General features: G+C 36.3%; 2 protein-coding genes across 3 annotated transcripts in view; both read left to right on the top strand.

Annotated features, from left to right (window-relative positions):
- The first annotated feature begins 421 nt into the window (after nt 1-421).
- On the top strand, nt 422-7,514 carry DUSP12 (dual specificity phosphatase 12). Of its 2 annotated transcripts, none has more exons than XM_072946233.1 (6): nt 422-721; nt 1,775-1,888; nt 1,981-2,099; nt 2,481-2,577; nt 3,162-3,348; nt 5,726-7,514. In XM_072946233.1, the coding sequence occupies exons 1-6, from the start codon at nt 435-437 to the stop codon at nt 5,885-5,887; spliced, it is 966 nt and encodes a 321-aa protein (XP_072802334.1). In that variant the 5' UTR covers nt 422-434; the 3' UTR covers nt 5,888-7,514. The 2 variants fall into 2 exon arrangements, with proteins under 2 accessions (XP_072802334.1, XP_006219281.2); XM_006219219.4 differs by having other exon boundaries at nt 422-778.
- A 4,733-nt stretch (nt 7,515-12,247) lies between these two features.
- The window catches only part of ATF6 (activating transcription factor 6), a 167,843-nt gene continuing 153,596 nt past the window's right edge, over nt 12,248-26,494 (top strand). The window contains exons 1-3 of the mRNA XM_006219220.3: nt 12,248-12,395; nt 22,492-22,568; nt 25,349-25,436. Of these exons, the coding sequence (XP_006219282.3) occupies nt 12,344-12,395; nt 22,492-22,568; nt 25,349-25,436 (217 nt within the window). The 5' untranslated portion in view covers nt 12,248-12,343. The remainder of the gene's footprint in view (nt 12,396-22,491; nt 22,569-25,348; nt 25,437-26,494) is intronic.

Below are 26,494 nucleotides of genomic sequence, written 5' to 3'. Positions count from 1 at the left end.
CAAGAGAACTACAAATCGCTTCATAAGCTCTGACAAAATGTTTTACTTCAAATGCATATAATTATCCTGCTGATTCAGTTGGTGGGACCATTATTTCAATTTGGATCCATTTTCTGCTCCTGCAGAAAGTCTAAAAAAGTCTCAACACTAAAAGCCTGAGAAGCCCTGTATTTGGGTATAGTTTATCCTATACCACCAAGTTGGGAGAGCCGGGTAGAGACACGGGGTAGAGAGAGGCTGTTCTGAATACGGCTTAGATCCACCCGCCTGCTGTAACGTCACCCTCCACAGTTAAGTCCGCATTCCCGCAGTCGATGTGGTCCTCCAAGGGATCCGAGGCGCAATTCAGGCCGGGTGGGCCCGGAGGAAGGACGTTCTAGCCGGCCGCCTACTCGATGGTACGGCCCGCAGCAGCCCGACCCCTGGGCGCCGCCATGTTGGAGGCGCAGGGAGGGAGTCATGGCTGCGAACGCTCGAGCTGCATACGGAGCCGGGCCAGCTCCGCCGGGGAGATGCTGGAAGTGCGGCCGGGGCTGTTTCTAGGTGGCGCCGCGGCCATCGAGGAGCTGGACCACCTGAGGGAGGCGGGCATCACGGCCGTGCTGACGGTGGACTCGGAGGAGCCCGACATCAAGGCGAGGGCTGGGTTCGAGGGACTACGGAGTCTCTTCGTGCCAGCGCTGGACAAACCCGAGACCGACCTGCTCAGCCATCTGGACCGGTGCGTGGCTTTCATCTGCCAGGCCCGCGCCGAGGGCTGCGCGGTGTTGGTGCACTGGTGAGTGGTCCGGTCCGTGGGCAGAGCAACTCGCCTCGCTTCCAGCCTGCCCCCGCGTAACCTTTTCCTCCGAGACCCCCAAAGAGGACGAAGGGCCAGTCCGACTGCTAGAACCTCCTCCTACTTTCTCCCCGGTAGGCGTTTGTGGGAGAGAGAGGAGTGGGCAGGAGGCGGCCCCTGATGGCTCGTAGGCTTTCATCCATTCTAGTTTGTGTTGGTTAATTTTGCAGTCTTCGAGTTTTGTTTGGGGGAGGAGGGGCAGGAGGAGTCTTAAGGTAAATGACAAAGTCCCTGCACCTAAAGAGTTAAAGCACTCAGGAGAAGACGGACACAAACCCAGATTATTGTAATGCAGACTAGGATGCGAAGTGTGTAGTAAGGGGGAGAGTAACAAAGGTTAAAGTTACTCAAACTTCAGAGGAAGAGCAGATTATTTTCAGTGTTTTAGTTTAGGGAATGACTGATGTAGGGGAGAACTGGGGAGAGAAGAATTGGTTAGGACTTAAAAGATCCCTAAGCCATGCCTAGGGGAAAGATGGGGTAGGTGGTAGCAATGGCAAAAAGATTGTAGTAACAATAGTTTAAATTATTAAGCCAGCACTTTTACTGTGTGCCAGCATTTGTTCCAAACAGTACATAAAGGACGGAAGATAGTTGATAAAATGAGGGAAAAAAGTCTGAGCCCAGATCTCCAGGGCCCTTAAAGCCAAGAGCAAAGGTTAGATTTGTTCCAAAGCCATTATAGAATTTAGAAAAATTAGTGTAATTGTTTTTGAATAGGTAATACATCCACATAGTTCAGAATTCGAAAGGAATAAGAAAGTAAAGGATTTAAATTCTTTTTTACGGTGGTAGTATTTCAGAGGCAAAAAAAAAAGGTTTGAGTAGAAGAAGCAGACATAAAGTGGACTTGAACTTTACTATTAATAGGAGGCTGGGGCTTTTTGGTTTTTTAATTGTTGCTATTTGCTGTTTTATTTTAAACTTCTTTTTCAGTCATGCAGGAGTCAGTCGAAGTGTGGCTGTAATGACTGCTTTTATGATGAAGACTGACCAGCTTACCTTTGAAGAAGCCTATGAAAACCTCCAGACTGTCAAACCAGAGGCTAAGTGAGTTCTTTGTTACAGTAATAATTCTGCTTTTGTGATGTGATTTTACTTATTTAAAGAAAACTTAACTTTATATTTGTTTGTCTTTACAGGATGAATGAGGGGTTTGAGTGGCAACTGAAATTATACCAGGCAATGGGATATGAGGTAGATACCTCTAGTGCAATTTATAAACAGTATCGTTTACAGAAGGTTACAGAAAAGTATCCAGGTAAGTAATAATTGGTAGTATGTATTGAGTTCTTTCTAGATGCTGTTTACTCTGACACCAAATGCTTCAGGTGCATTATCTCAGTTTTCCAGCAATCTCTTGAAACAGGTACTTTTATTTCCTTTTGAAGCTGTGGTTTTGGCTGGCTTGGATTTGAACTCAGGCAGTCTGTGTGCAGAACCCAAGCGCTTCATCACTTTGCTCTCCTACCTCATCCTGATTTCTCAACACTGGAGATATGTATATGTATATATATGTATATAAATATTGTTTTTAAATTTCTGCGGTTAGCACTACTTGCCTCAGCTTGAGATTAACTGAATTTTGTCTGAAAATACAGAGGGTTGATTTTGACTAACACATATGTTTTATGTCATGTAGAATTGCAGAACTTACCTCAAGAACTCTTTGCTGTTGACCCATCTGCCATTTCACAAGGATTTAAAGATGGGATTCTCTACAAATGTAGAAAGTGCAGGTAAAATATTTTGTATCCTCTGGAGATTTTAATCTTGTCTCAGTAGCTGAAAAGTACTGGAAGTTTCAGTTTCTTAAAATCTGTAGGAAGAGTCTGTCTAATTGAATAATATAGACATTTGACATTCACACCTGATTTTAAGAACATGAATTTTTTTTAATTGATTTTTTTGGGGGGGAGGTAATTAGGTTTACTTAATTATTTACTTTTTGGAGGAGATACTGGGGATAGAACCCAGGACCTCGTGCATGCTAAGCATGTACTCTACCACTTAAGCTATATCCTCCCCCGTTAAGAACATGAATTCTTAAAAATAAAAGTAATCCATTAGCATGCACAAGGTCCTGGGTTCAGTCCCTAGTACCTCCATCAAAAGTAAGTAAGTAAACCTAAATAAGTAAAACTCCCCCCACAAAAAGATCAAAATAAAAAAAAAGTAATCTAGTTATTTGTAGAGTTATCAAAAATTAAAATAGTATAATCAGTGTTACAGTATTTTGCCCACTAAGAAATGCTGCACATTTAATATATTTTTTTCATCCTTGTGGAAGTCACAAATGTTTTCTTTTGTTTGGGGGTTGCAGGCGATCGTTATTTCGAAGTTCTAGCATTTTGGATCATAATGAAGGAAGTGGTCCTATAGCGTTTGCCCACAAGAGAATGACACCATCTTTCATGCTTACCACAGGGAGTCAGGCTCAGTGTACATCTTATTTTATTGAACCTGTACAGTGGATGGAATCTACTTTGTTAGGAGTGATGGATGGACAGGTGAGAACATTTTATTTTCTATAGTTTTATCATATCATCTATATTTTTGTTCCTACTTTCATTTTGAACCATATTTTAACTAGTGTTTTATCTATTTTAACTACTTTCTAGTGTAGAAAAGAATTTATCAAAGATGAATTAAATAAAAACCAGCTGATCTAAAATAGTGAACCATTTTTGGTTGACAGCTGTTGGTCTAAATTAATTTCTTTTAACGCTATTGTTTATACTTTCATCACTTCCAGATAAACCTTATACAGCAGTCATTTCCCATTCTTGATAGTATTATTTGCAGCATAAAGTTGTTAATTTTGTTGAAGTCCACTTTATTTATTTATTTATTTTCTTTTGTGGCTTGTGCTTTGGCTTGCTGCTTTTATTTAACCTGGAAAACACACAAGTTTTATAAAGGCATTTTTTGAAAGATACTAGACACATTTGTGCATACTTCTTTGTACACTTATTTGAATTTTCTTATAGAATATATAACTAAAAGTGAAATTCCTGGTTTGATTAGTGTGTCCATTTTAAATATTATTAATATTCCAGACTAACATTAAAAAATGCCCATGCAGATTTGCCTTTCACTGGTGTTGAATGCTTGTAGTCATTTAGTCATACCCCTGGTATAATGGATATTGTAAAGCTGGTTAAGTTTTGTCAGTCAGTGAGATGAAAAATTTTATTTTAAATCCTAAAATGTGTTTTAATTTGAGTCTTCTTGACTACTACCAAGGACTGATATCTTTATATACTGAATAGCCATTTATAGTTTCTTTATAAATTTCCTTCATATCCTTGGCCCCTTTTTCTGTCGGTTTTATCTTTCATTGATTTGTAGGAGCTCTTTATATAGTTGAGAGGTAATGTTTTATTTAATATATTGCAGATACTGTCTTCAGTCTGTTGCTTATCTCAGCTTTATGGTATATACCTTTTTTTCAGTTTTATTGAGATGTAATTGACATACAGCACTGAGTAAGTTGAAGGTGTACAGCATGACTTGACATACATAATATCATGAATGTGGGCTTTTAAAAATTGTAGTAAAATATTCATAACATGTTTACCATTTTGACTATTTTTAATTATATAATTCAGTGGCGTTGAGAACACTTGCATTGTTGCGCAACCATCACTACCACCCATCTCCAGAACTTCATTTTCCCCAACTGAAATGCCATGCCAGTTTAATACTCCCTCCCCATTTCCTCACCACTCCTTCCCCACCAGCCCCTGGCAGCCACCATTCTACTTTCTGTTTATTTTTATTTACTTATTTATTTTATTGATGCATAGTCAGTTTACAATGTTGTAACAGTTTCTGGTGTATTTTCTGATTTCTGTCTTGATGAATTTGACTACTCCAGTTACCTTATAAAGTGGAATTATACATCTACTTGTCCTTTCAGGACTGGCTTATTTCATTTGGCATAATGTTCTTGAGGTTCATCCATGTTGTAGCATGTATCAGAATTTCCTTCCTTTTTAAGGCTGAATAATATTCCATTGTGTGTATATACTACATTTTGTTTATTCATTCATTCATCCATGGACACTTGGGTTGTTTCCCCCTTTTGGGTATTGTGAATAATGCTGCTATGAACATGGGTATACAAATATCTGTTTGAGTCCCTGCTTTTAATTCTTTTGGGTATATACCCAGAAGTGGAATTGCTGGATCATATAGTGACTCTCTGTTTTATTTTTTTGAGGGTTGTGGTATATTTTGTCATACTAAAATTTAAGATATTTATGTAATTAATTTTGGTTTCAGAATTTATGTCTAGACTTTCTATAGCTCAATATTAGAAATAAAAATTGCTACCTCCTACCATGCACAAATTAAAGAGCTAAATGTAATAATGTTATAAGTACATTAGAAGAAAATGCAATATGCTTGTTAAACTTTTTTGGATGATTTATTTTACTGGAGTATCTGTTTTTAAATAGCCAGGAATCTGAGGCCTAACAACATGCTGTCAATATCAGTAACAGAACATGAGAATGCTAACATACTTTCCTATCTTTTAGCCATGGTGATTTTATTTTGAAATCTTAAATTGTAAACTGATTTAAAAGTCAACACATATGTCACAGTAAGGAAGCTTTCTATTTCAAGCTTTACCTTTCTCCTCTCTTACTGGAATTAATCTATTCCTCCTCTAAACTTCCATGGTACATGCTTCTTACAGTGCTATTGTAGTCCACCATCTGTTACAGTAAATTGCCATTGCATTCTATCTCACTAATTAGATCATCAACTCTTTTTAGGTAGGAGCCATGTCTTACCTGTTTTTATATCCTGTATTACCAAATATAAATACTTATTTTGTATAAAATGAATAAATGAAGTAATGCATTTGTTTTATTTCAGCTTCTTTGCCCCAAATGCAATGCCAAGTTGGGTTCTTTCAACTGGTATGGTGAACAGTGCTCATGTGGTAGATGGATAACACCTGCTTTTCAAATACATAAGAATAGAGTGGATGAAATGAAAGTGCTGCCGGTTTTGGGATCACAAATAAGAAAAATATGAACTTGTGACATTTGATAACTTGGGAAGAAACTTGCTGATGATATGTGGTACCCTTGCTTATTGTCATTCATGGCAGAGTGCCTAATTTTAGGCCATCAACATTTCATTTGAAATGTGAGAAGATAAAATCACTTGCTGTGACTTGGAAGCTATGCTTTGTTGGATTCTTACACTATTTAAGTAGAATATATTATATGAAAATGAAAACTTTTTAATCATGTAAATTATACTTTATTTGATATTAAAATCTTCTGTAACCCAGATATTTTCTTTTTTTCACTTTTTTTTAAAGTTCTGATTTTTGGAATGTTTGCTATGTAATCTTAAGTTCTGGATGGACAAAGTTATATACAAAAATTGGAAATTATGTTTAAATAGAGATTCTTTTATTTCTAGAAATGTAAAGCAGATTTATTTGGACATATTTTGATGTTTATTTCTCTTTCTTTTAAGAGATATTAGTAAATCTACATATGTCTGGATTTTTCTTGGACATGCAGAAGGCAAGTCCATTAGTAAAATACTGACTAAAACATGGTGGTCTTATTACTGTTCAGGAATCCCAATTATCTAAATTTTTAGAAAAGTGTGTTTGAGATACTTTTTGAAGTGATCTACTTAAAGAAATGTATTAATGTTAGGTGTATTCTAATGCTAAAGAAAATAAATGTGCAGTAAACACGTATCAATCACCTTTTTGGCACGATATGTTAGAGTATTGAAAAAGGTAGTATGTCCAGATTAGCTTTTGAAACTGGAATTTATTTTACTCTGGAAACTGGAATTTATTTTACTGATTACTAAGAGAATTGCACCTAATTAGATATTTGAACATTTATGTGAAATCAGAATTAGCTAATAAAGAGAAATATAGTCCATGTTCTTAAGGCACTTAGTATATTTACACATGTGAGTCTATCTATATGTACATAAGCACCAAAGTGAGAGTCATTTTAAATACAAAAAAAAATGTGAATAATGATTCTCTTAAAAAGTGTAGGAGTGTTACAGATGATTCTTGAGAATATCTCAACATAGTATCTGAAGCCTTTGGCAGCTTTTAATAACTTTTTCTTAAGAGAAAAAATTTCTCCACTTCTGTCTTAGCTTTCACAGTATCTGTTTACTTCTTTATCATATTACACTCTAGAAAGTTTTAGAAAACAATTAGGTTGAACCATGTGAAGTTGCCCCTTTTGTAGGTAAAAAGTAGTTCAGTAGCAGCAGTTTCATATGGTTGAAGTTAATGCCTATCCATTGCACGCTGTGGCATCTAGTACAGAGAAAATGACAGGTTTTATTTGAGTTTATAGTTGTCAGTAAATATTTATTAAGCACCTTTTATATGCACAATTCTAGGTGATACACTGAACAAACTAGATAAAGCCCCTGCCTTCTTGAAAGTTACATTCTAGTCAGGAGACAGAGAAAAATAGCACCTTTTTTGAAAGATAATTGGTATTTGGCAGTGAGAAATGATTTTGGGAAACTTTATGAAAATTTTGAAGTTTTGTGAAACATCCACCAAGTAAAATTTTCAGATTTAAAATACTTTAATGTTTTACTTTTTGGAGGTAGAGAGAAATTCCATTATGCCTTTTTGTTAATAAAACAAACAAAAAACTCAGATGGAACCCTTTTGTTTTAATATTTAGGAATATCAATTGAGAACATTGGAATGTACACATTTGTTGAAAATGGCAAATATTAACCTCATTTCAGAGGCAGTGTTGTACAGCGAAAATAGTACTGAAGTAAAAGTTGAGAGTGGGCTCTAATAATTCTGGCTCCACTGATTACATCTTCCTGGAAGTGAGCAGGTTTCTTGAAAATTGAGAGTCATTTTTCTTCTTCACAAAATGGATTAATATGTGCCCTGCCCTGACAGCATTGTTTTGAAAATCATTTGCAATAGCCTTAATACCTTTTTATATGAAATAGAGATAATAGTATCTACATCTGGGTTATTAAGAAGATTTTTGTGACATAATGCTGATAAAGAACTTTAGTACAGTGCTTAGCTAGTACCATTTGGCATTTTTCCTAAAAATAGCTGCACTTTATCGAGCACTTAATGTGCCAGTCACTATCCTAAACACTTAATTTGTATTACCTAATTTAATCCTTGCAACAGCCCTGAGATAGATCTGTCCCCATTTTACAGGTGAAATTGAGGCTTAGAAAGTTTAAGTCCCTTAAAGTACACTGTTAGCAAATGAACCTAGCGTAGAAGCAGGATTCGGCTTTCTCCAAAATCTGAGTTTTAATCTTTGTATTCTAATGTTTGGATTCACTGTTGAGGATGATATATGTCTTAAAGATGTCATACTGAAAATACCAACCAGATTGTAAAGTCTAATACTACCAATGAAATGCAATTTTTAACTAAGCTATAAATCTACTAGTCAGGCAAACCACCAACATTTAAATGCAGGGTTCAGACGAGTGCAAATCTAAACCTACCTATTATTTGCCTAAATATTTAAAAAATTATAAATAAAGCTACCAAACTATTATGTAAAATGTTTCATTATCTTGACAAATATGTCTTCATAATGACCTGGAAGACAAGGTTTGAATTTAGAATTCTCTGACTTTGTGGAGTTTGATGACAAAGCATAGAAATGTGGCGAGAGTTGGCCCCTAACCCACAGACTGCCCCTTTTCCCCATCCCTGGATTTTTCATGAGGACTCTAGTGCATATGTTTATGTGGACTCCCCATCTGACATTTCTAAGCTCTTTTCTACCCCTCTGGCATACACCGTTGGCACAGTTCTCCCTTAGGAAGTCAGAGGCCTGAGCAAACCCTAGAAGCAGGCTTGGAGCTATTTGGGTATCAGAAGCATGTCTAGAAGGGGACGTGTGTTCTGGCTGGGCACATCACTTTGGCATCGTGGATTCTTAACCTGTGGGAAGAGACATTACCAGGTGCCAGAGTAGAGTCCTAAGTGTGAATCTAAGCAAGGGGCTAGTTTATGTCTCTAGGCTCTCAAAATTCATTTTTCTTCCAAGGGTTTAAGCTGAAAGCAAATGAGGAATAAATGTAAAAGTATTCAATAACATTCAACATTTATGGCTTTAAAAGAAGCATGGTAACTTGAATGAAAGGAAGCTTCCTTTAACAATGTACATATAAAATAATCTACAGACACAGCACATTTCTTAATGAAAATTGAAAATAAGTTTCCTTGTATTTAAAGAAAAAGTCTCCAGAAATAAATCCTGCAAAAACAAATGAGAAAACAAAATAAAAACCATTCAAGCCTCTAGATTTTACAATCAGTAGAATCACAAAGTGGGAAATTCTACTGGACAAATGACAGATTCTTGTCTCCTGTTTGTTTGAAATTTTCCATATTAAAGATGAAAAAAGATTGTAATGTTAAATAAATAAAATGTATTTTAAAATGCTAGTGTTTGGATGCAGTGTTTTTCTACACAGAAAATCCTAGAGAATTTACAAACAAATTATTAGAATCATGTAACTCAGCAAAGTTTTTGGATACAAGATTGCTGTATAGTAATCAAGAGTGTTACTACGCTTCAGCAATAACTAAATTAAAAGGATGTGTAAAATGAAGCTATGAAACCATGAAAAGAAAATTTTTAAAAATCTTAACCTCAGGAGATGGAAAGATTTGTTATGCAGTATCCAAGTAGCAGAGATCATAAACAAAAGATTGATCAATTTGACTGCATTGAAATTAAAGCCTAGAGGACAAAAACCCCATAAACAAAGATGTGTTAACATAGAAGGTATTTACAACATACATGCCAGTTAATCGAGTAGGCTATCTAAAGATGTGCACATCATTGAGAAAAAATCCAATAGCAAATTTTATAAAAAAGATAAGAATAGGCAATGCACAGAAGAGGAAATAAAGTTTAATAAGCATGAAAAGATGCACTACTTTAATTGTCAGGGAAATGTAAATTATAGTCACACCCTTCACAGGCAAAATAAGTAAAAATCTGAGCACATCTAGTGTGGATGAGAATGTAAAGCAAAGAGTACTCATCACTGCTAATGAGTATGTAAATTGGTGTAATTTGGCAAATACTAATATTCCTACTTCATGACTCAGCATGTATCTTAAAGACATTCTTGCATCCATATATGCACAAAGAGACCTGTACAAGGATATATTTTATGTAACAGTAAACAATTGAAACAATCCAAATGTTCATCAGTAGGGCAATGAAAAAACTTACGTATACAAATAATATATAGTTAAATATATATAACATCTAACAGCTAAAACAGATCATCAAAAAGTAATATTGAATGAGAAAAGTGATTTGGAGAACATTAGTATGATATGTTTATGTGAATTAAAAAAAAAAACCCAAATTGACACTACCTGTGTCTCTACACATATTTAAATATACAAGTAAAAATAAAAATGGACTAGAATGATTCCCATAAAATAATAAATACAAGTTGCCTATGTGGAGGGAGGGAAATGAAGCAGAGGAAAAGCAGAGTTCAAATTTACCTGCAATGTTTAATTTAAAAAAATTTTTTTAAATTAAAAAAATTTTAATTACATATGTTTTTATTGAGGTATAGTCAGTTTACAATGTGTCAGTTTCTGGTGTACAACATAATGTTTCAGTCATACATGAACATACATATATTTGTTTTAATTTCTTATGAAAAACTGGCACGAAACAAAATGTTATTTGTTAATTCTTGGTGGTAAGTACACATGTTTGTTTTGTAATTATTTGCACTTTTTGAATAAAAAAATAAACATTTTGAAAATTAAATGTAAACTTGCTGGAGTTCAGGCATGATGATTTTTTTTTTTTAAGACTAAGGTGTCTGGTGCCTACAAAGTAGAAGACTCTTACTGGTTTTATTTTAATTTTTATGTAAATGTTTGAATTTCTCATTGGGTGGGAACAAAAATGTTATAAATTGCACCTGAAATTAAAATTGGTTAGTTATCTGATGATATAAAGACTCACCTTTAATGTAAGGGGATTTGTGAAAATTTTTCCCGGTTGGATCTCAGGACTATTTTGTTTGTTGTAGATTATGTAATCTGTAGTAATCATCCAGCCAGTAGAAGTTTGGAGGGTCGTAGGAAGCATTGTTTTGTTTAGCAACCAAAGGAAAGATTCCACTCGGTCCTAGAGGGATACATGTTCTTAAGGTATGTTAAATATTCACCACTGAAATGCTGTAAAAAATAAATTTCAGTAAGTAGCATTCTTGAAAGTGTTATCCCAAACTGTTGAAAACTTGAACTCAGTTCAAATTTTAATTGGAGTTCATGATGTATGTGGATTTTTCTAAGCAAAACCGATTCTTAAGCTTTAGAAATAAAAAGATTGGAAGAGAAAGAAAAACACCATAGGAGATCGCTCATATGTGGAATCTAAAAAAAACAAGCAAAACATAAATACAAAATAGATACAGACTCATAGACACAGAATACAAACTTATGGTTGCCAAGGAGGCGGGGGGTGGGAAGGGACAGACTGGGATTTCAAAATGTAGAATAGATAAACAAGATTGTACTGTAGAGCAGAGGGAAATATATACAAGATCTTATGGTAGCTCACAGAGAAAAAAATGTGACAATGAATATATATATGTTCATGTATAACTGAAAAATTGTGCTCTACACTGGAATTTGACACATTATAAAATGGTTATAACTCAATAAAAAATGTTAAAAATAAAAAAAATTTAAAAAGGAAATAAAAAGATTGGGAATTTACATTATTGTAGGTCTTAGGGTAAGTTCTCTTGGACTTTCGCTGCTAAGTACTATGCTTTAGAAATAAATATTTAAGGAGATAAATTTGATCACGGGGAGTTTATTTTGTTTAAACTTGTTTGTTTTGTATAAATTTGTTTAAATAAAACTAGGCTTTCTAGAAGTCCAATTCATAGTATTTTTGCTTAGCTAAGACACTGTGCCTGTGGGAAGGCAGCTGTAACTAATGTGGCAAAATAATTGTATTTCTTTCACATATTTGTGTATATGGATAATTTTTATGTTGGCAGCGATTCATTCGTAAAAATTAAAACCAAATTTACTTTCTTAGTCTCTACTTTTGTTCTGATATATCTATACTGTGGTATTAAGAAGGATATTCAGGGGGAAAGCCAGTATGTTCAGAAATTTTTTTTTAATTTAATATTATCAATAGATTTTATTTAGCGAAGTAGTGTTTACACGTCTTCTCCCCTACTTTAAAACAGCGAGACAGAAAATGCCGAAAGCTCCAAAAGGGCTTTTTTATTTGCTCAGAGATCTATTTAAATTAGCTCAGTCTCTGACGTCCCTCGTGTGGAAGCAGTTTGTCTTCATTCGGCCACCGTCTCGTCAGCGTTACGGAGTATTTTGTCCGCCTGCCGCCGCCGTCCCAGATATTAGTCACCGAGCTTCAGGGCAGCGGAAGGTGTGTTTCGGGAGAGCAGGCTGGCGTTGCCGGCACCATGGAGTCGCCTTTTAGTCCGGGACTTTCTCACCGGCCGGATGAAGAGTGGGGTGAGTGGAATCTGAGAATGTACCAGAGGTGGCTCCGGGTTTCTTCATCCCTACTTCCGCGCACTGGTGGTGGTGACAGGTGTGGACGAACCCTGCCGTTGAGCTAGGGCCACTCGTCGCTTCCGTCCGTGGTCCTGGTAGAGTCTAGCAGAACCGGTTGGGTTCTGACCTGGCCACAGCGAGCGTAAAATGTTGCCGGATTGGCATTACTATCGTTTTTCACTGTTTCCTCTGGGAAAGTACCAGGTGATGATTTTGTGGGGCCGAAAACGACGTCATTAGGGAGCTTAGAAAGCAGGATGGCTGTGACCACTAAACGGGCTGCAGTCTGTTTCCCCAGAGTGTGGGATGCGGGCGATGCTTGCGTTGGAGTGTTTGTACGTGTACGTGTTTGATTTGTGTGAGAGTATGTGAATCCTCATCTGGAAGCTTCCACCGTTGACCTAGGCTGATGTCAATCTTGGCAGAGAAGCTAAGTACCCTGGCACCTGACTTCAGGTCCCTGATTACCTAGACCTAACGCTTATAAACAGATATAATCCTGACTGCTCTCCAGATACAACTTTGAATTTTATTGTTACGGATATTTGGTTTGGCTTTGTGGTCAGGAAGCGTGGAATGAGGTGCAGTGGAAATGAGAGTGGAGAACCTTTATCATCTAAATGTTTAGAGGAAACTATTCCTCTCTTGTTTGCGAGACATAATACTAATACTGTTTTTGGGCTTCAGTGTAAATTTCGGATTGTATACGCCTTGGGTGGGTCACGTAATTAACCCATACCATTCACCAGCTTTAAAATTTGGGGGAACTCATACTGATCTTCATCCTTACCCTTTGGACCATCATTCTCAGTAGCAAGAGTGTAATCTCAACTCTGTTTGTTGAACTGAAGTCCTCACTTGATTTTCCAAGGGCAGAACTTCTCTTAAGTTATATGCTGTTAGAGATTTATTTCAATCTTTGGGTAGATTTTGTGTGAGTTGCTGGAAAAACTTTAGACTATCTATTCCAAGTGTATTTTCCAATCTAAATATAGTAATAGTAATAGGAACAATTACCATTTGTTTAGCACTTTATTTGTGTCAGATGCCCTGCTAAGCTCCTACAAGCATTACCTTATTTAATGCCCCCAACAATCCAGTGAGGTATTGTTATTTTACAGCTGAGAAAACTGAGGCTGAGAGAGAATGAATGCTCAGTCTTGAGTCAGCTATTGAGTGTCAGAAGCAGGATCAGAACCAGGTTTGTCTATCTCCAAAGCCTGTGCACTTAGTCACTATTCTATATTGCTTTCCTAAATTATTTCTACAGATTTGATTTTTACCAAGATCCCTCTCCCCACCTCCCTGGTTATTAATAAATCTACTTTAATATATTGGGTAGTTATGATATGTTTTCTCATCTAGTTAACTATTATATTTTCATGGTATTTCTTGAATTATAATTGTGGGGCACTTCCTGATAGCATTATTATGTCTTCTGATACCCAGGCTGCATTTTCCTGACTAATCTGATCAGTTGACTTTAGTCTTAATGTTCTTTAATCAAGCATTCAGTTCTTTGTGATCAGTTCACTGACTCAACTCAGGTATCTTGCCCTGCTCCTACCTGAATATGCCCATTTCCTAATGTTTTCCAAACTTCTCTCTTCAAACTGTTAATAGTCTTCTCTTAGTTGAAAACTTTAATTCTGATTCCTTAAGTGTTCAATAAGTAGGATAGATTTCACAGTCACTGGAGTGAAACATTACTGTCTGCTAGCATTTTTCAGTATATGGATTCTTTTTCTGGGAGTTGCCATTTTGGGTGTTCAAGTACTTCACGATTTATTTGATTTTTTTTTCTGTATTAGAAGCTAGCCAGCTAAATTTTTAAAATCAGATTTTATGATTAGTACTTGTGACTCTAACAACTGTGAATAATTAAAAATGATTTACTCAGAACAGCCTATGATGGGATTTGCTTTTTCCCTTAAAGTTGGGTAATGAAATTTAGGACAGGGGTCTGTAAACAGTTTCTGTGAAGTTTCAGATAGTAAATATTTTAGGCTTTGTGGTCATGTGGTCTCTATTCTAACTACTCAGCTTTGCCAGTTGTAGTACGAAAGTAGTATAAACTGAGCATGACTGTGTTGTATTCAACTTTATTTATGGGCACTGAAATGCCGTTTCATGTAATTATTTTTAATACTTAGTAGAGTTTATTTTTAGTATAGTTTTATTTTCATAGAATAACTGAGCAGTTAGTAGAGTTCCATATACTCCTCCCCACCTTTCCTCTATTGGTACCATCTTGCATTAGTGTAGTACGCTTGTTAAAATTGGTGAGCCAGTATTGGTACATTAAAGTCTGTAGTTTACATTAAGGTTCACTCTATTGTTCCTTCTGTGGGTTTTGACAAATGCATAATGTCGTGTATCTACCATTACAGTATCATATTGAGTAGTTTCACTGCCTTAAAAAGCCCCCTGCACTTCACCTAGTCATCTCTCCCTCCCTCCTTCTGAGCCCCCACCAACCACTGAGCTCTTCACTGTCTCCCAGTTTTGCCTTTTCCAGAATGTCATATTGTTGGAATGATACAGTATGGAGCATTTTTAGATTGGCTTCTTTCGTTTAGCAGTATGCATTTAAGGTCCCTCAATGTCTTTCTATGGCCTGATAGTTCATTTGTTTTCAGCACTGAATAATATTCCATTGTTTGGTTGTACCACAGTGTTGTTTGGGCTCGCATAACAAAATACCATAAACTGAGTATCTTAAACAACAGAAACTTATTTTCTGACAGTTCTGGAGGCTGGAAGTCCAAGTACAGGTGCCAGTATGGTTGAGTTCTAGTGAGACTACTCTTCCTGGCTTGCAGATGGCCACTTTTTTACTGTGTCCTCATAAGGCAGAGAGGTGGAATGGGAAGGAGTGAGGCAAGGAGGAGGAGAATGAGATGCGGGGAGAGAGACAGGAGGAGGTAGATATATCTCTTCTTCTTCTAAGGCCCCAGTTCTGTTGGATTAGGGCCCCACCTTTGTAACCTCATTTAACCTTGATTACCTTCTAAAGATCACCCTACCTCTGGGTGCAGTCATATTGGTGGTTAGGGCTTCAGTATATAAATTTTGGAGGGACATTATTCAGTACATAGCACACTGTTTGTTTATCTGTTCACCTGTTGAAAAACACCTTGGTTGCTTTCAAGTGTTGGCAGTTGTATGTAAAGCTGCTATAGTCACATGCAGCTCTTCGTGTGGACGTAAGTTTTCATATCATTTGGATGAATACCAGGGAGCGTGACTGCTGGATCATATGGTAAGAGTATGTTCAGTTTTGTAAGAAACTTTCAAGCTGTCTTCCAAGTGGCTATACCCACCAGCATTCCCACCAGCAGTGAATGAATTTTCCTGTTGTACCAGTCCTTACCAGCATTTGGTGTTGCTAGTATTTTGGATTTTAGCCATCTTAATAGGTGTGTAGTGGTATCTCGTTTTAATTTGCAGCTCCCTGATAACATGATGGGGAGTATCTTTCCACATGCTTTGTCATTTGTATATCTTCCCTTCACTCTCTCCTTCCTTATCTCACTCTCACCCTCCTTTTCTTTTTCTCGAATTTGTACAAAAGCCACTTTTTTTTTTCCTGCCACATGTAAAATATTTGTGCCAAGATCAGAAGCTTCAATCTGCCACTGTGGTTTCTTTGATAACTTCAGTCTCTTATGTAAAAGTTCTCTTTGCCTTCTTGCATTGGTCAAAACCTGACTCTACTAATGACAGTGTTTTCTCTAAAGTCCTGGTGAATGGTAGCTATTTTTATTCTCAAAGCCTTACCATTAGGGCCTCTGAAGTTGGGTGAGTTGTCTTCCTTGTCTTCATTGCTACTTTCAGATCATTCTCCTTCCGTCCTTCCTAAAAACATCCAGGTTTAAATCTCACATTGTCACAATATGCTGTCCTCTTCGTCTCCTGGTTATATGCATCTGCTAATTCCTGGTTCACTCTACCTCACTGTTTGAAAAAATTATTTCATGGCTTACCGTCTCATTCTTCAGCACTCCTTCCATCATGATTTATGGTTGATTTCAGTAATCTCAGAGAAGATCCTTCAAATACCCTGACCTCTCATTTCATGGGCCTCTCCATCAGTGATATTGTCTTACACCCTGTCTCAGCCATTTACTTCCCCAACCATAAGCCTAAACCTTGTCATTACTAATAATCTCAGTTTCAAACATTCCACTGTGACTAGCACATTCTGTCTCACCAGCTCACTCCCTTCAGTATTGTAATTCCAGCAGTACTTCCAACCCTGCTGAGATTCTGCCATCTTTTCACTGTCCTTCATCTCCTTTATGATATCACTTTCCCCTTATTTGGTTTAAATTCCATGGACCATCACTGTAACCATTCCCTCACACCCTCAATATCCTTATCTTTCTCTTGTTTTGTAGTTCTTTCTTTGATAAATGACAACCTTTGTTAAATCCAACTCTGCCTACTCCATGGCTGCATCATTTTCCTCCCTGCTAGATCACCTCTATCAGTCAACAAACGTGTAGTTGCTTCTCCTACCTAGAGTGAAAAAAGAAAAAAACCCCAAAACCCTCCTAGGATGTTACTTCCCTTCTAGCTGCTAGCCACATTTCTCTTCTTTATTTTACAGCAGAATTCTTTAAAAGAAAAAAAAAGTCTATGTTCACTGACTCTACTTTTTCTTTTCTCGTTTTCTCTTGAACCCACTACAATCAGGCTCTACCACTCCACCCAAACTGATCTTTCTAAGGTCACTACTGATTTCTAGTGGCCATTTCTCATCTTATAAGAAGTAAATGAATAAATGAATGGTCAAGATGGTGGTCAGGTGGGACTGCTTGCTGAGCAAACTGAAACTTATAGCTACCATAGTTTACTACTGTTAGGAGAAATCTAAATAGTAGTGTGGGTTTGGTGAAAAAGATACAGAAGTAGGGAATAGATTTTAGAGATACTTTATAGTGCCACCACCTTCTTATGGATCCTTCTGAGATATTGTATAGATATACAAATGTATTTATCAACTCACTCTCAGTTTCTTTTAAAGTATTCACAAACCACAGAAAAATTAAAAGATTAGTACAGTGATAACCTCTTTTTCTCTTATCTAGATTTACCAACTGTTAACATCCTGCTGTACTGACTTTTTCTCTCAGTATTACCCACACTTCCCTCTTCTTTCACTGTCTGAAAGTAGGCTGCACATAATATGAAACTCCTAAACACTTCACCATATATTTCCTAAGAACAAGGGAGTATGTATCTTTAAAAAGCATGAATTTGTACTAATACCTGCAGTTTAAAGCCAGTATCACAGGTTCTTTCTCACCTTCTTGCATTATATACTCTTATTTCTCTTTTCCTACTGTGAAAATCCTGGTTCCCTATAACATCCCATGTCTTCATAGGCTCACTCTAGCTGCTTTGTTGAAAACAGACTGAAAAGAATGGTAAGGGCAGAGGTAGGGAGACTGGAGCAATCCAAGTGATTTATAATGGGAGCAGTGGAAGTAATAGAGTGGTTGGTTATGGGTATATACACATACATACTCATAGGCATATGTATACACATGTTTGTTTTTATTCAAATTCTATTTAATTTTAAATTTTGAAATAGTTTCAAACCTACAGAATAGTTATAAGCACAGTACAAAGAACTGTTGCATGCCCATCACATAGATTCCCTTAATTGTTACATTTTACTATATTTGCTCCATTTCACTCTCTTTTGAGAGAGAAAAAGAGAAAGAAATGTGTTGTTACCTCATTACTCTTTATTACAGTTTGTACCTCCTCCCTACAAGACAAGGATACTCTCCTATTTTACTGCCATACATTCCTCCCACTCAGGAAATGAATGCTGGTACATTACCACCCAGTTCATAGACACTATTCAGTTTTTGCCTTATGTCTTAATAATGTCCTTTTTCCTTTCCAGTTTAGGACCCTACCTGCAAACACACCTTATGTCTCCTTAGTGTCCTTCAATCTGGAGCGAGTCCTTAGTCTTCTGTTTCTGGTATCTTCAGCAATCTTAAAGAGTATAGGTCTTTTATTCTGTAAGATGACCCTAAACCTAGGTCTCTCCCCTATTTTCTCATGACCAGAATCAGGCCGTGCATCTGTGGCGGGAATGCTAGAGAAATGATGCTCTGTTCTTCTCAGTGCATTACATTTGGAGGCACACTGTGTTGACCAAGGTGATGTTACCTAGATCATATGGTGAAGTTAGTATATGCCAGATTTCTCCACTGTAGAATCACTATTTCCCCTTTTTCATTTGATTAGTATTTTGAGGGAGATAATCTGACATGCCACCGATATCCTATTCTTTGTTAAACCTCCACACACCAGCCCTAGCCTCCATTAATAGCTCCAACATATGTCAACTATCACTCTAATGCCGAGTGGGTTCTTATCACTTAACATTCTGTCTGCATTTATAACTTGACCTTATACTGTAAGAAAGAGCTTTCTCAGTTTGTTTGTTTATTTCACTATGGTCTCATTAATTCCTGTTTGATTTACTGGGTTGTAATCCGGCTTTATTTTGATCCTCAGATTTTCCCAGAATTGACCAGTGGGAGTCCATTCACATCAGCTCCTTTGTTCTTTTGATATGTTTCCATCATTCTCTGAGAATTTCCTTATTTTCTGATGCAGAAAGACTTTCCCAGGCCTGCTTTGCACTTTCCCTGCCTCAGCCCGGAAATCAGCCATTTTTCTAAGGAGCCCTTTAGTGGACTTCCATTTAATAGAGGATGGTATTTAGTATCTAAGACCTGGACACATAGAATTTTCAGTGCTGCTGGGATATCATCCCTTTTAGGACCTTTTAGCAGACAGAACTAGGAAATACATGTATGTATATGTGTACACACATTTACAGGTATCTATAGTTCTTTCTGTTCATGTATGTTTTTTAAAATGTGTTCATGTTAATATTTCTAATTCCAATCCAATGTCTTAGAATTCTTTTATTCTCTTCCCTTTTCATGTTTGTAAATCCTTTCTCAGACAGTGAGGAACCTTGCTCCAATTATTTTAGATATAATTAATCATTTGCTCCATCAATTAATATATTTGGTATAATCACTTTCCTAACCACTCAGGCTGCTTCTGTTATCTGCCGCTTTGTTCCTACTCCCACTGCCCATTTTCTTGGCAGCTGAGGCATGCTGCCACCTCCACGAGGCAACCCCCTCTCTTGCATCATCCCATTTCCTTGGATAGCATGCACATTGCCACAGATGATGACGCACAAAACCCTGTCACCCTCCTTGCTTTCCTGACATCTCTGTGTTGGGAGGAGTAGGGAAGGGAAGAAAAAATGGAAAGGGAACGAAGAATAGGAAGGAAAGTAAGAAGCCAGATTATCGATATGTATTGTCAGGAGAGCTGACAGGATTTGCTGGTAGATTGAATACAGAGAGTAAGGAAGAGAAGGAAGCAGTAACTGTAGGATTTTTGGCCTGAATTACTGAGGGAGTTGAATTGTCATTAACTGAGATGAGGACAAAGTAGTAGGAAGTTTGGTGGGAGATGATCTGGAGCTCAGTTTTAGATGTGTTAAGTTTGAGATGCCTTTTAGACATCCAGGAGAAGGTGTGTACATTGATCTTGAACTAGAGGTGTGTGTTTGTGAATTCTTGGCATATAAATGGTATTTAAATCCATGAGCTCAGCAGAGATCACAATGGGAGAATAGATAATTTCATGTTAAGGAGATGAAGGAGGAACCAGGAAGGTAGTCAGCCAGTGAGGTGGGAGGAAAACCAAGTGAGTATGGTAATTTGGAAGCCAAGTGAAGAAAATGCTTCAGTGAGTATGAAAGGATCAACTGTTTCAAATATTGCTGATAGTAAGATGAGGACCATGAATTTACTTTTGAATTTAGCAATGTAGAGGTCATTGTTTTTTTTAACATTTTTTTAATTGAGTTATAGTCATTTTACAATGTTGTGTCAAATTCCAGTGTAGAGCACAATTTTTCAGTTATACATGAACATACATTCATTGTCCCTTTTTTTTTTCACTGTGAGCTACCATAAGATCTTGTATGTATTCCTCTGTGCTATACAATATAATCTTGTTCATCTATTCTACATTTTGAAATCCCAATCTGTCCCTTCCCACCCCCTGCCCGCTTGGCAACCACAAGTTTGTATTCTATGTCTATGAGTCTGTATCTGTTTTGTATGTATGTATGTATGTATGTATTTATTTATTTATTTATTTATTTAGATTCTGCATATGAGCGATCTCATATGGTATTTTTCTTTCTCTTTCTGGCTTACTTCACTTAGAATGACATTCTCCAGGAACATCCATGTTGCTGTAAATGGCACTATGTTGTTGGTTTTTATGGCTGAATACTATTCCATTGTATAAATATACCACATCTTCTTTATCCAGTCATCTGTTGATGGACATTTAGGCTGTTTCCATGTCTTGGCTATTGTAAATAATGCTGCTATAAATATTGGGGTGCACGTGTCATCCTGAAGTAGGGTTCCTTCTGGATGTATGCCCAGGAGCAGGATTCCTGGGTCATATGGTAAGTCTGTTCCTAGTCTTTTGAGGAATCTCCATACCGTTTTCCACAGTGGCTGCAACCAAACTGCATTCCCAGCAGCAGTGTAGGAGGGTTCCCTTTTCTCCACAGCCTCTCCAGCATTGTCATTTGTGGACTTTTGAATGACGGCCATTCTGTCTGGTGTGAGGTGATACCTCATTGTAGTTTTGATTTGCATTTCTCTGATAATTAGTGATATTGAGCATTTTTTCATGTGCCTGTTGATCATTTGTATTTCTTCCTTGGAAAATTGCTTATTTAGTTCTGCCCATTTTTGGATTGGATTTTTTTTTCTTATTAAGTCATATGAGCTGCTTATATATTCTGGAGATCAAGCCTTTGTCGGTTTCATTTGCAAAAATTTTCTCCCATTCTGTAGGCTGTTGTTTTGTTTTACTTATGAGAGGTCATTGTTGATATTAGTAACTGGTGTGTATAGTGTGGAGTGCAGGCTTGACTGAAAAAGGTTCAAGAAAGAATGGGAGGAAAGACATGAGAGCAGCAGGTATAGAGAACTCTTTTAAGGAGTTTTAGCCTATGTACATACGTGCACATGAAATTATGTACATAGCCACAGTTATGTACTTAACATGTTTTTGGGTTTTTTTTGGGGGGGGTGCTCTGCAGCTGAATTTAAGGTAGTCCTTTTCTGAGAGTTGTATGAGTAACCTTTCGTTATTACTATGCACAATTTTTTTTGCTACATACTATTTTGTTTTAGGTTGATGAAATGTTTCTACCATTGGCCAAGTCAGTGATAGACTGGCAGTGTAGTTCCAATATATGTGAAATGAGGAAATCAGCATAGCAGTTTCGGTGGCCTGATAATATGGAGGACAGAGGCAGGTTTAGATTTGGAAAACTCTTCAAAGTGCTTGAAGTTCTGAAAGTGTTAGTGAAATTCACTCTTAACAGATTGTATGGTAATTAGCTTTCTTTGGCTTTGTCAGCACCTTGACTTTGTGTCCATATATTTCTTGGTTTACAGTGAAATCTTTTTAGGAAATTGGAACATAATTAGATTTGTTGGAATAAGTCTAATGGTTTAGATGAGTGAGTTTTTTATTGTTTGGATAGAAAATTAGTTGTGTACTTAAGGCGTGGAGGGCAGATACGTAGTTCAGGTGTTGCCATGTTCCCCTTTGGGCATCACTGTTGATCAAATGTTACTTTTTTGTGCTGAGCTGAGATGTAGCCTCTGAATTTGTGTTAGTAATGTTCCAGAAAGTCACTGTCAATTAGTCCTGACAGGATGTATATACCTTTTTTTTAATCCCTGGTGTAACAATTTAGTGACAAGGTAAAAATTATGTGGAAAACAATACATACTTCAGAAACTAGCTTTGAATTGGTTGTCATTCACAATTGCTAGAGTTTATCAATAATGGTAATGGCTAATGAGAAACCCCAATAGAGCTGACATAGGGATGTAGTGCTTATTCTTTTGTCCAAACATTGAATTGACAGTTAATATCTATTCTTTTCTTTTGTCTATAGATTCTACCCTGTTTGCTGAACTTGGCTACTTCACAGACACTGATGACTTGCAATTGGAGTCAACAAATGAAATTTATGTAAGTATTTACTAGAGGAGAAATACTAAATAATATGATATTTAATCTTTAATTATTGCAGGAAGATTTCAGGATAACAGGTTTAGACTAGTTATTTAAGTTTGAATAACTTTTAGCATTGAGTAGGAAAGGTAGTAACGATTTTGTATTCAGTGAACGTAGAAATTGCATTGGCCTTCGTGTGAGAAGCCTTGGTTTCGAAGTCAACCTTTGGCCCCAAGGGTAAGTAACCTTGGAAAAGTCACTTAACTGCCTACTTCTTGGTTTTCACAGATATTTTGCTGCATAAGGGAAATGGTGTGATCTTAAAGGGTATATGTGAGTCATGGATCTAGTTAAGCAGAACTTATCAACTTCCTTTTTTAAAGTTATGTATCCTTAGTGCAGAAAGCTCTGAAACTTAAGAAATGTCCTTACTTTTTGCCTTTGAACGGTTAGAAGTCTGCATAAAAGCTGTAATTATTGCACTTTGAGTGCTCAAAAATATCTGAAATTTTTTTTTCGGGATTAATACATGTGAAGCTTATTGAACTCTTATTTTGCCTTATTCTTTAATGGATGAGGTGCTGTTTCAGCTGGAAGTTAATCAGATGAACAGAGTGATTTTATATGCACATCAATCAGGTTGAATGTTTATCATTTATTTTTTAAACCCTTATTAAAAATAAAGCTTGCTCAGTGATTTTTAAGACATTTCTCAAAGAATAATTTAATTGTAATTTTAACTATGAATCAATAGAAGGGAGTGAAGTATGTGGTATTTTTAAAAATCAGTGCATGAGACTTTAATGGTTTCATTTACTCTGTGAGGTGCTTTACAATGTGGTCTGTTGATTAAATTGGCTTTTAATATTGGCTGCTTGCTTAAGCAACTGGTATTTTTTCATAACCTCTAGAGCCTAATATCATCAAGAAACAATATAGTAAATTTGAAAGATTTGGGGAAATATGGCCCTGATTTTATAACTAACATTCTATTACCTTAAACAAGTCACTCAGTCTTTCAGTTCCTTAATTTTTATAGTATAAAATGAAGAAATTGGATTAAATGGTTTCAGAGAGCCCTTTCTAGCTTTAAAATCATCATTCTTCCCTATGGCAGTACCGTTTCCCATGAGAAGTCGTTGAAGAACCAGATATATACCAGTATGTTTCACTTCACTTAAAAAGGGGCCGGAAAATTTCTAACCAGATAAAATTCTTATGCTGTAAAATGTATTTGACTTTTTTGGCTAAAGACTGAGTGAGAAGTATCCCTGTAGTCATGCCACTGCTGAATATGTGAAAGACTATTGCTGTCACTCAGACAAGCATCATTGTTCAATTTGTTTAGAGAGTTTAAGGATTTTTTGGTTGCTGAAAATATGAGGCTGCTTAAATTTTTGATATATAGATTCAAATAAGAGAAAAAGCAAAGGAGATTGATTTAAAAGTTGATTCTTTTATAATTTAAATAGTTTTTCCTTTTTTTTAAATGTGAACTTTCACATATTCTTTTTATGTAACTTGCACTCATATTTACTTAGTTAAGGGCAATATAGTAAGAAAACAGTTTCCCTTCTCTCCTGTTAAACTCTCAATATAAATAAACCACATAATAGACATTTTGAAATGATAATATTACTCTAGAAATTATTAACCAAATGGTTGTTAATAATTACTAGACTAATTTTTACTTTAGGCCTGAGCCTTTCTTTTGTTTGGTTATCTGTCACATTAAGTTAATATTGACTGCCATTTGACTCTGTTGTACTGTTTATATGTTAATTTTACTTCTGTTCTTATCTTTGTAACCCCAGACTGTCATGATCTCAAACTCATAGGAGGGCTCAGAAATCATGTGGCAGTTCTTTATTAATATGTAGTATAAGATAATCATCTGGATACCCCAGAATATGCTTATATTTAAGTTAAAAAAAGTCATCTAAATGAAAAGAAGCTAAGAGACCTTCTAAGAAATTTACTGACCCCTGTTTGAGAACCTAAGTTTTATTTTCTAGTATTAAAAAAATTTTAGAAATTTAAAAACTGCAGAACAGTAAAAATAAAATATGTATAAAATTACCTATCCTACTATGGATCTCTTCTTTCTCCTATAGCCATTTTAATATTTGGAATATTTGAAGGTTCAGTTAAAGTCTCTTTATGACTCCTGAATGTCTTTTAGATATGTCTATATTCTTTCCATTGTTTGTAGAGAGGATATTGTAAATAGGCATTGTTTTGACTTTTTTCTTTAATGGCAATGGGAAAACTTATTTTGCTGGATCTCGCTTATGACAGAAGACATATTTTGTGACCCTTGTAATGGTCTATTTCCATTGAAAACAATGCGACCAACCAAATCTTTCAGCTGTTGAATCTGTTACCTCCTTCTTAGTTACTGCTGTGTTTAAAATAACTGAATTGATCTTTCTCTAAGCTATCCAGCATGTATTCTTAAGGCAAACTAATTGACTTAGAAAATTATTTTTACCAAGTTGGATAGTAGTAATTATATTATTTATGGCAAATTATGTCTGTTAGTTTTATTTCTAGGTGTATATATTTTATGACCATTTTTTTTTTGGAATTGTTGGATTTCCCCCATTGTTGAATTTTAGGTTGCTTTATTCTTTTTTTTTTAATTAAATTTTTGTTTTTTTGATGGCAGGGGAGGTAATTAGGTTTATTTATTTATTTATCTTTTAATGGAGGTACTGGGGATTGAACCCAGGTCCTTGTATTCTTTGTATATATTTTAATCTTGTAATATTATTTTGTTGATTTGAAACCTACAGGAAAATAATTTTGATAATCTTGAATTTGATTTGGATTTGATGCCTTGGGAGACGGGCATTTGGGACATCAACAACCAGTTCTGTACAGGTAATGTATTTCTTTGGGAAAACCTTTAAATGGATCTGTATTATTTTGTAGTTTGGTAATAGTCAAAATTAGATGGAGTTATTGGGCTACTTTTATGGGTTAAAAAATTCCAGGGACTATATATTCTACTTCTGATGTGGCAGTGCATACATACGTTTCTTGCCAAAGTGAATATAAAGAATTTCATCGTTATGTCTTAGTCACATAATGAATAAAAATTTACGTCAGAAATATTGATTTTGAATTATATGTGATATCTCCGTAAGAGATTAATCTAAGAGAATTAGAATTTAGGAAATCAAAGGAAAGAGGCTTGGGATTATCAGAACCTAGGAACTTGCTGTAGGATTCCTGTGTGTGTATTACTGAGGAGGAGGCACTACCTTGCTGATGCTAGTATCTTTAAGGGGCCCAATGAGGTGGATTTTTTGTATGCTGAAAGAAGCTGGATCCTGAAGCAAACTGTCACTTCTGGGATGAAGCTGATAGGAGGCTGAAGAAACCCCTTCTGCCCTTCTATCTGTCTATCATCCTTCTAGTATTCCCTATTGACATGACCTAAAAGGAAGCTAGCTGGGAGATATATCCATAATTTGCATCATGGACTATAGGAGGGGACTTAGAGCTGAGAGACACTGGGTAAATAACCAGCACATTTCCCTGTCTATAATGCAGTCCTCCCCACCCCTGCAGTTTCCTGTTCCCCTTTATTTTATGTATTTGTATATCTTGCTCAGTTCCTGTCTTCCCTCATAGAACACAGGCTACACAAGGCCACTGTTCTGGTTACTATTGTTGTGTAACAAACTACTGTAAAACTTAGTGGCTTAAAACAGCAACTGTTTTATTAGGCTCTCAGAATCTGTGGGTCCGGAAACATGAGGAATGGCTTGTCTCTGCTCCATGTTGTCCAGACCTCAGCTAAGATTTGAAGGCTGGGGTATTTTGATATCTGGGGGCTAGAACTACCTTAAGGTTTTTTCATTCACATGCCTGATGCTTGGTCTGGAATGACTTGAAAACTAGGATTGCTGATTAGAGTGCCTACCTATGGTCTT

Source organism: Vicugna pacos, chromosome 21 (genome assembly GCF_048564905.1).
Source record: "Vicugna pacos chromosome 21, VicPac4, whole genome shotgun sequence".
Lineage (NCBI taxonomy): Eukaryota > Metazoa > Chordata > Mammalia > Artiodactyla > Camelidae > Vicugna > Vicugna pacos.
Note: the sequence above shows the minus strand (reverse complement) of the source record. Positions and strands in the feature narration are given on the sequence as shown.

Excerpts from the sequence above, each read along its gene's own strand:
- DUSP12 (XM_006219219.4), top strand. The coding sequence starts at position 435 with ATGTTGGAGGCGCAGGGAGGGAGTCATGGCTGCGAACGCTCGAGCTGC. Across the intron at positions 1,889-1,980 it reads ACTGTCAAACCAGAGGCTAA|GATGAATGAGGGGTTTGAGT; the intron begins GTGAGTTCTTTG and ends TTGTCTTTACAG. Across the intron at positions 3,349-5,725 it reads TAGGAGTGATGGATGGACAG|CTTCTTTGCCCCAAATGCAA; the intron begins GTGAGAACATTT and ends GTTTTATTTCAG.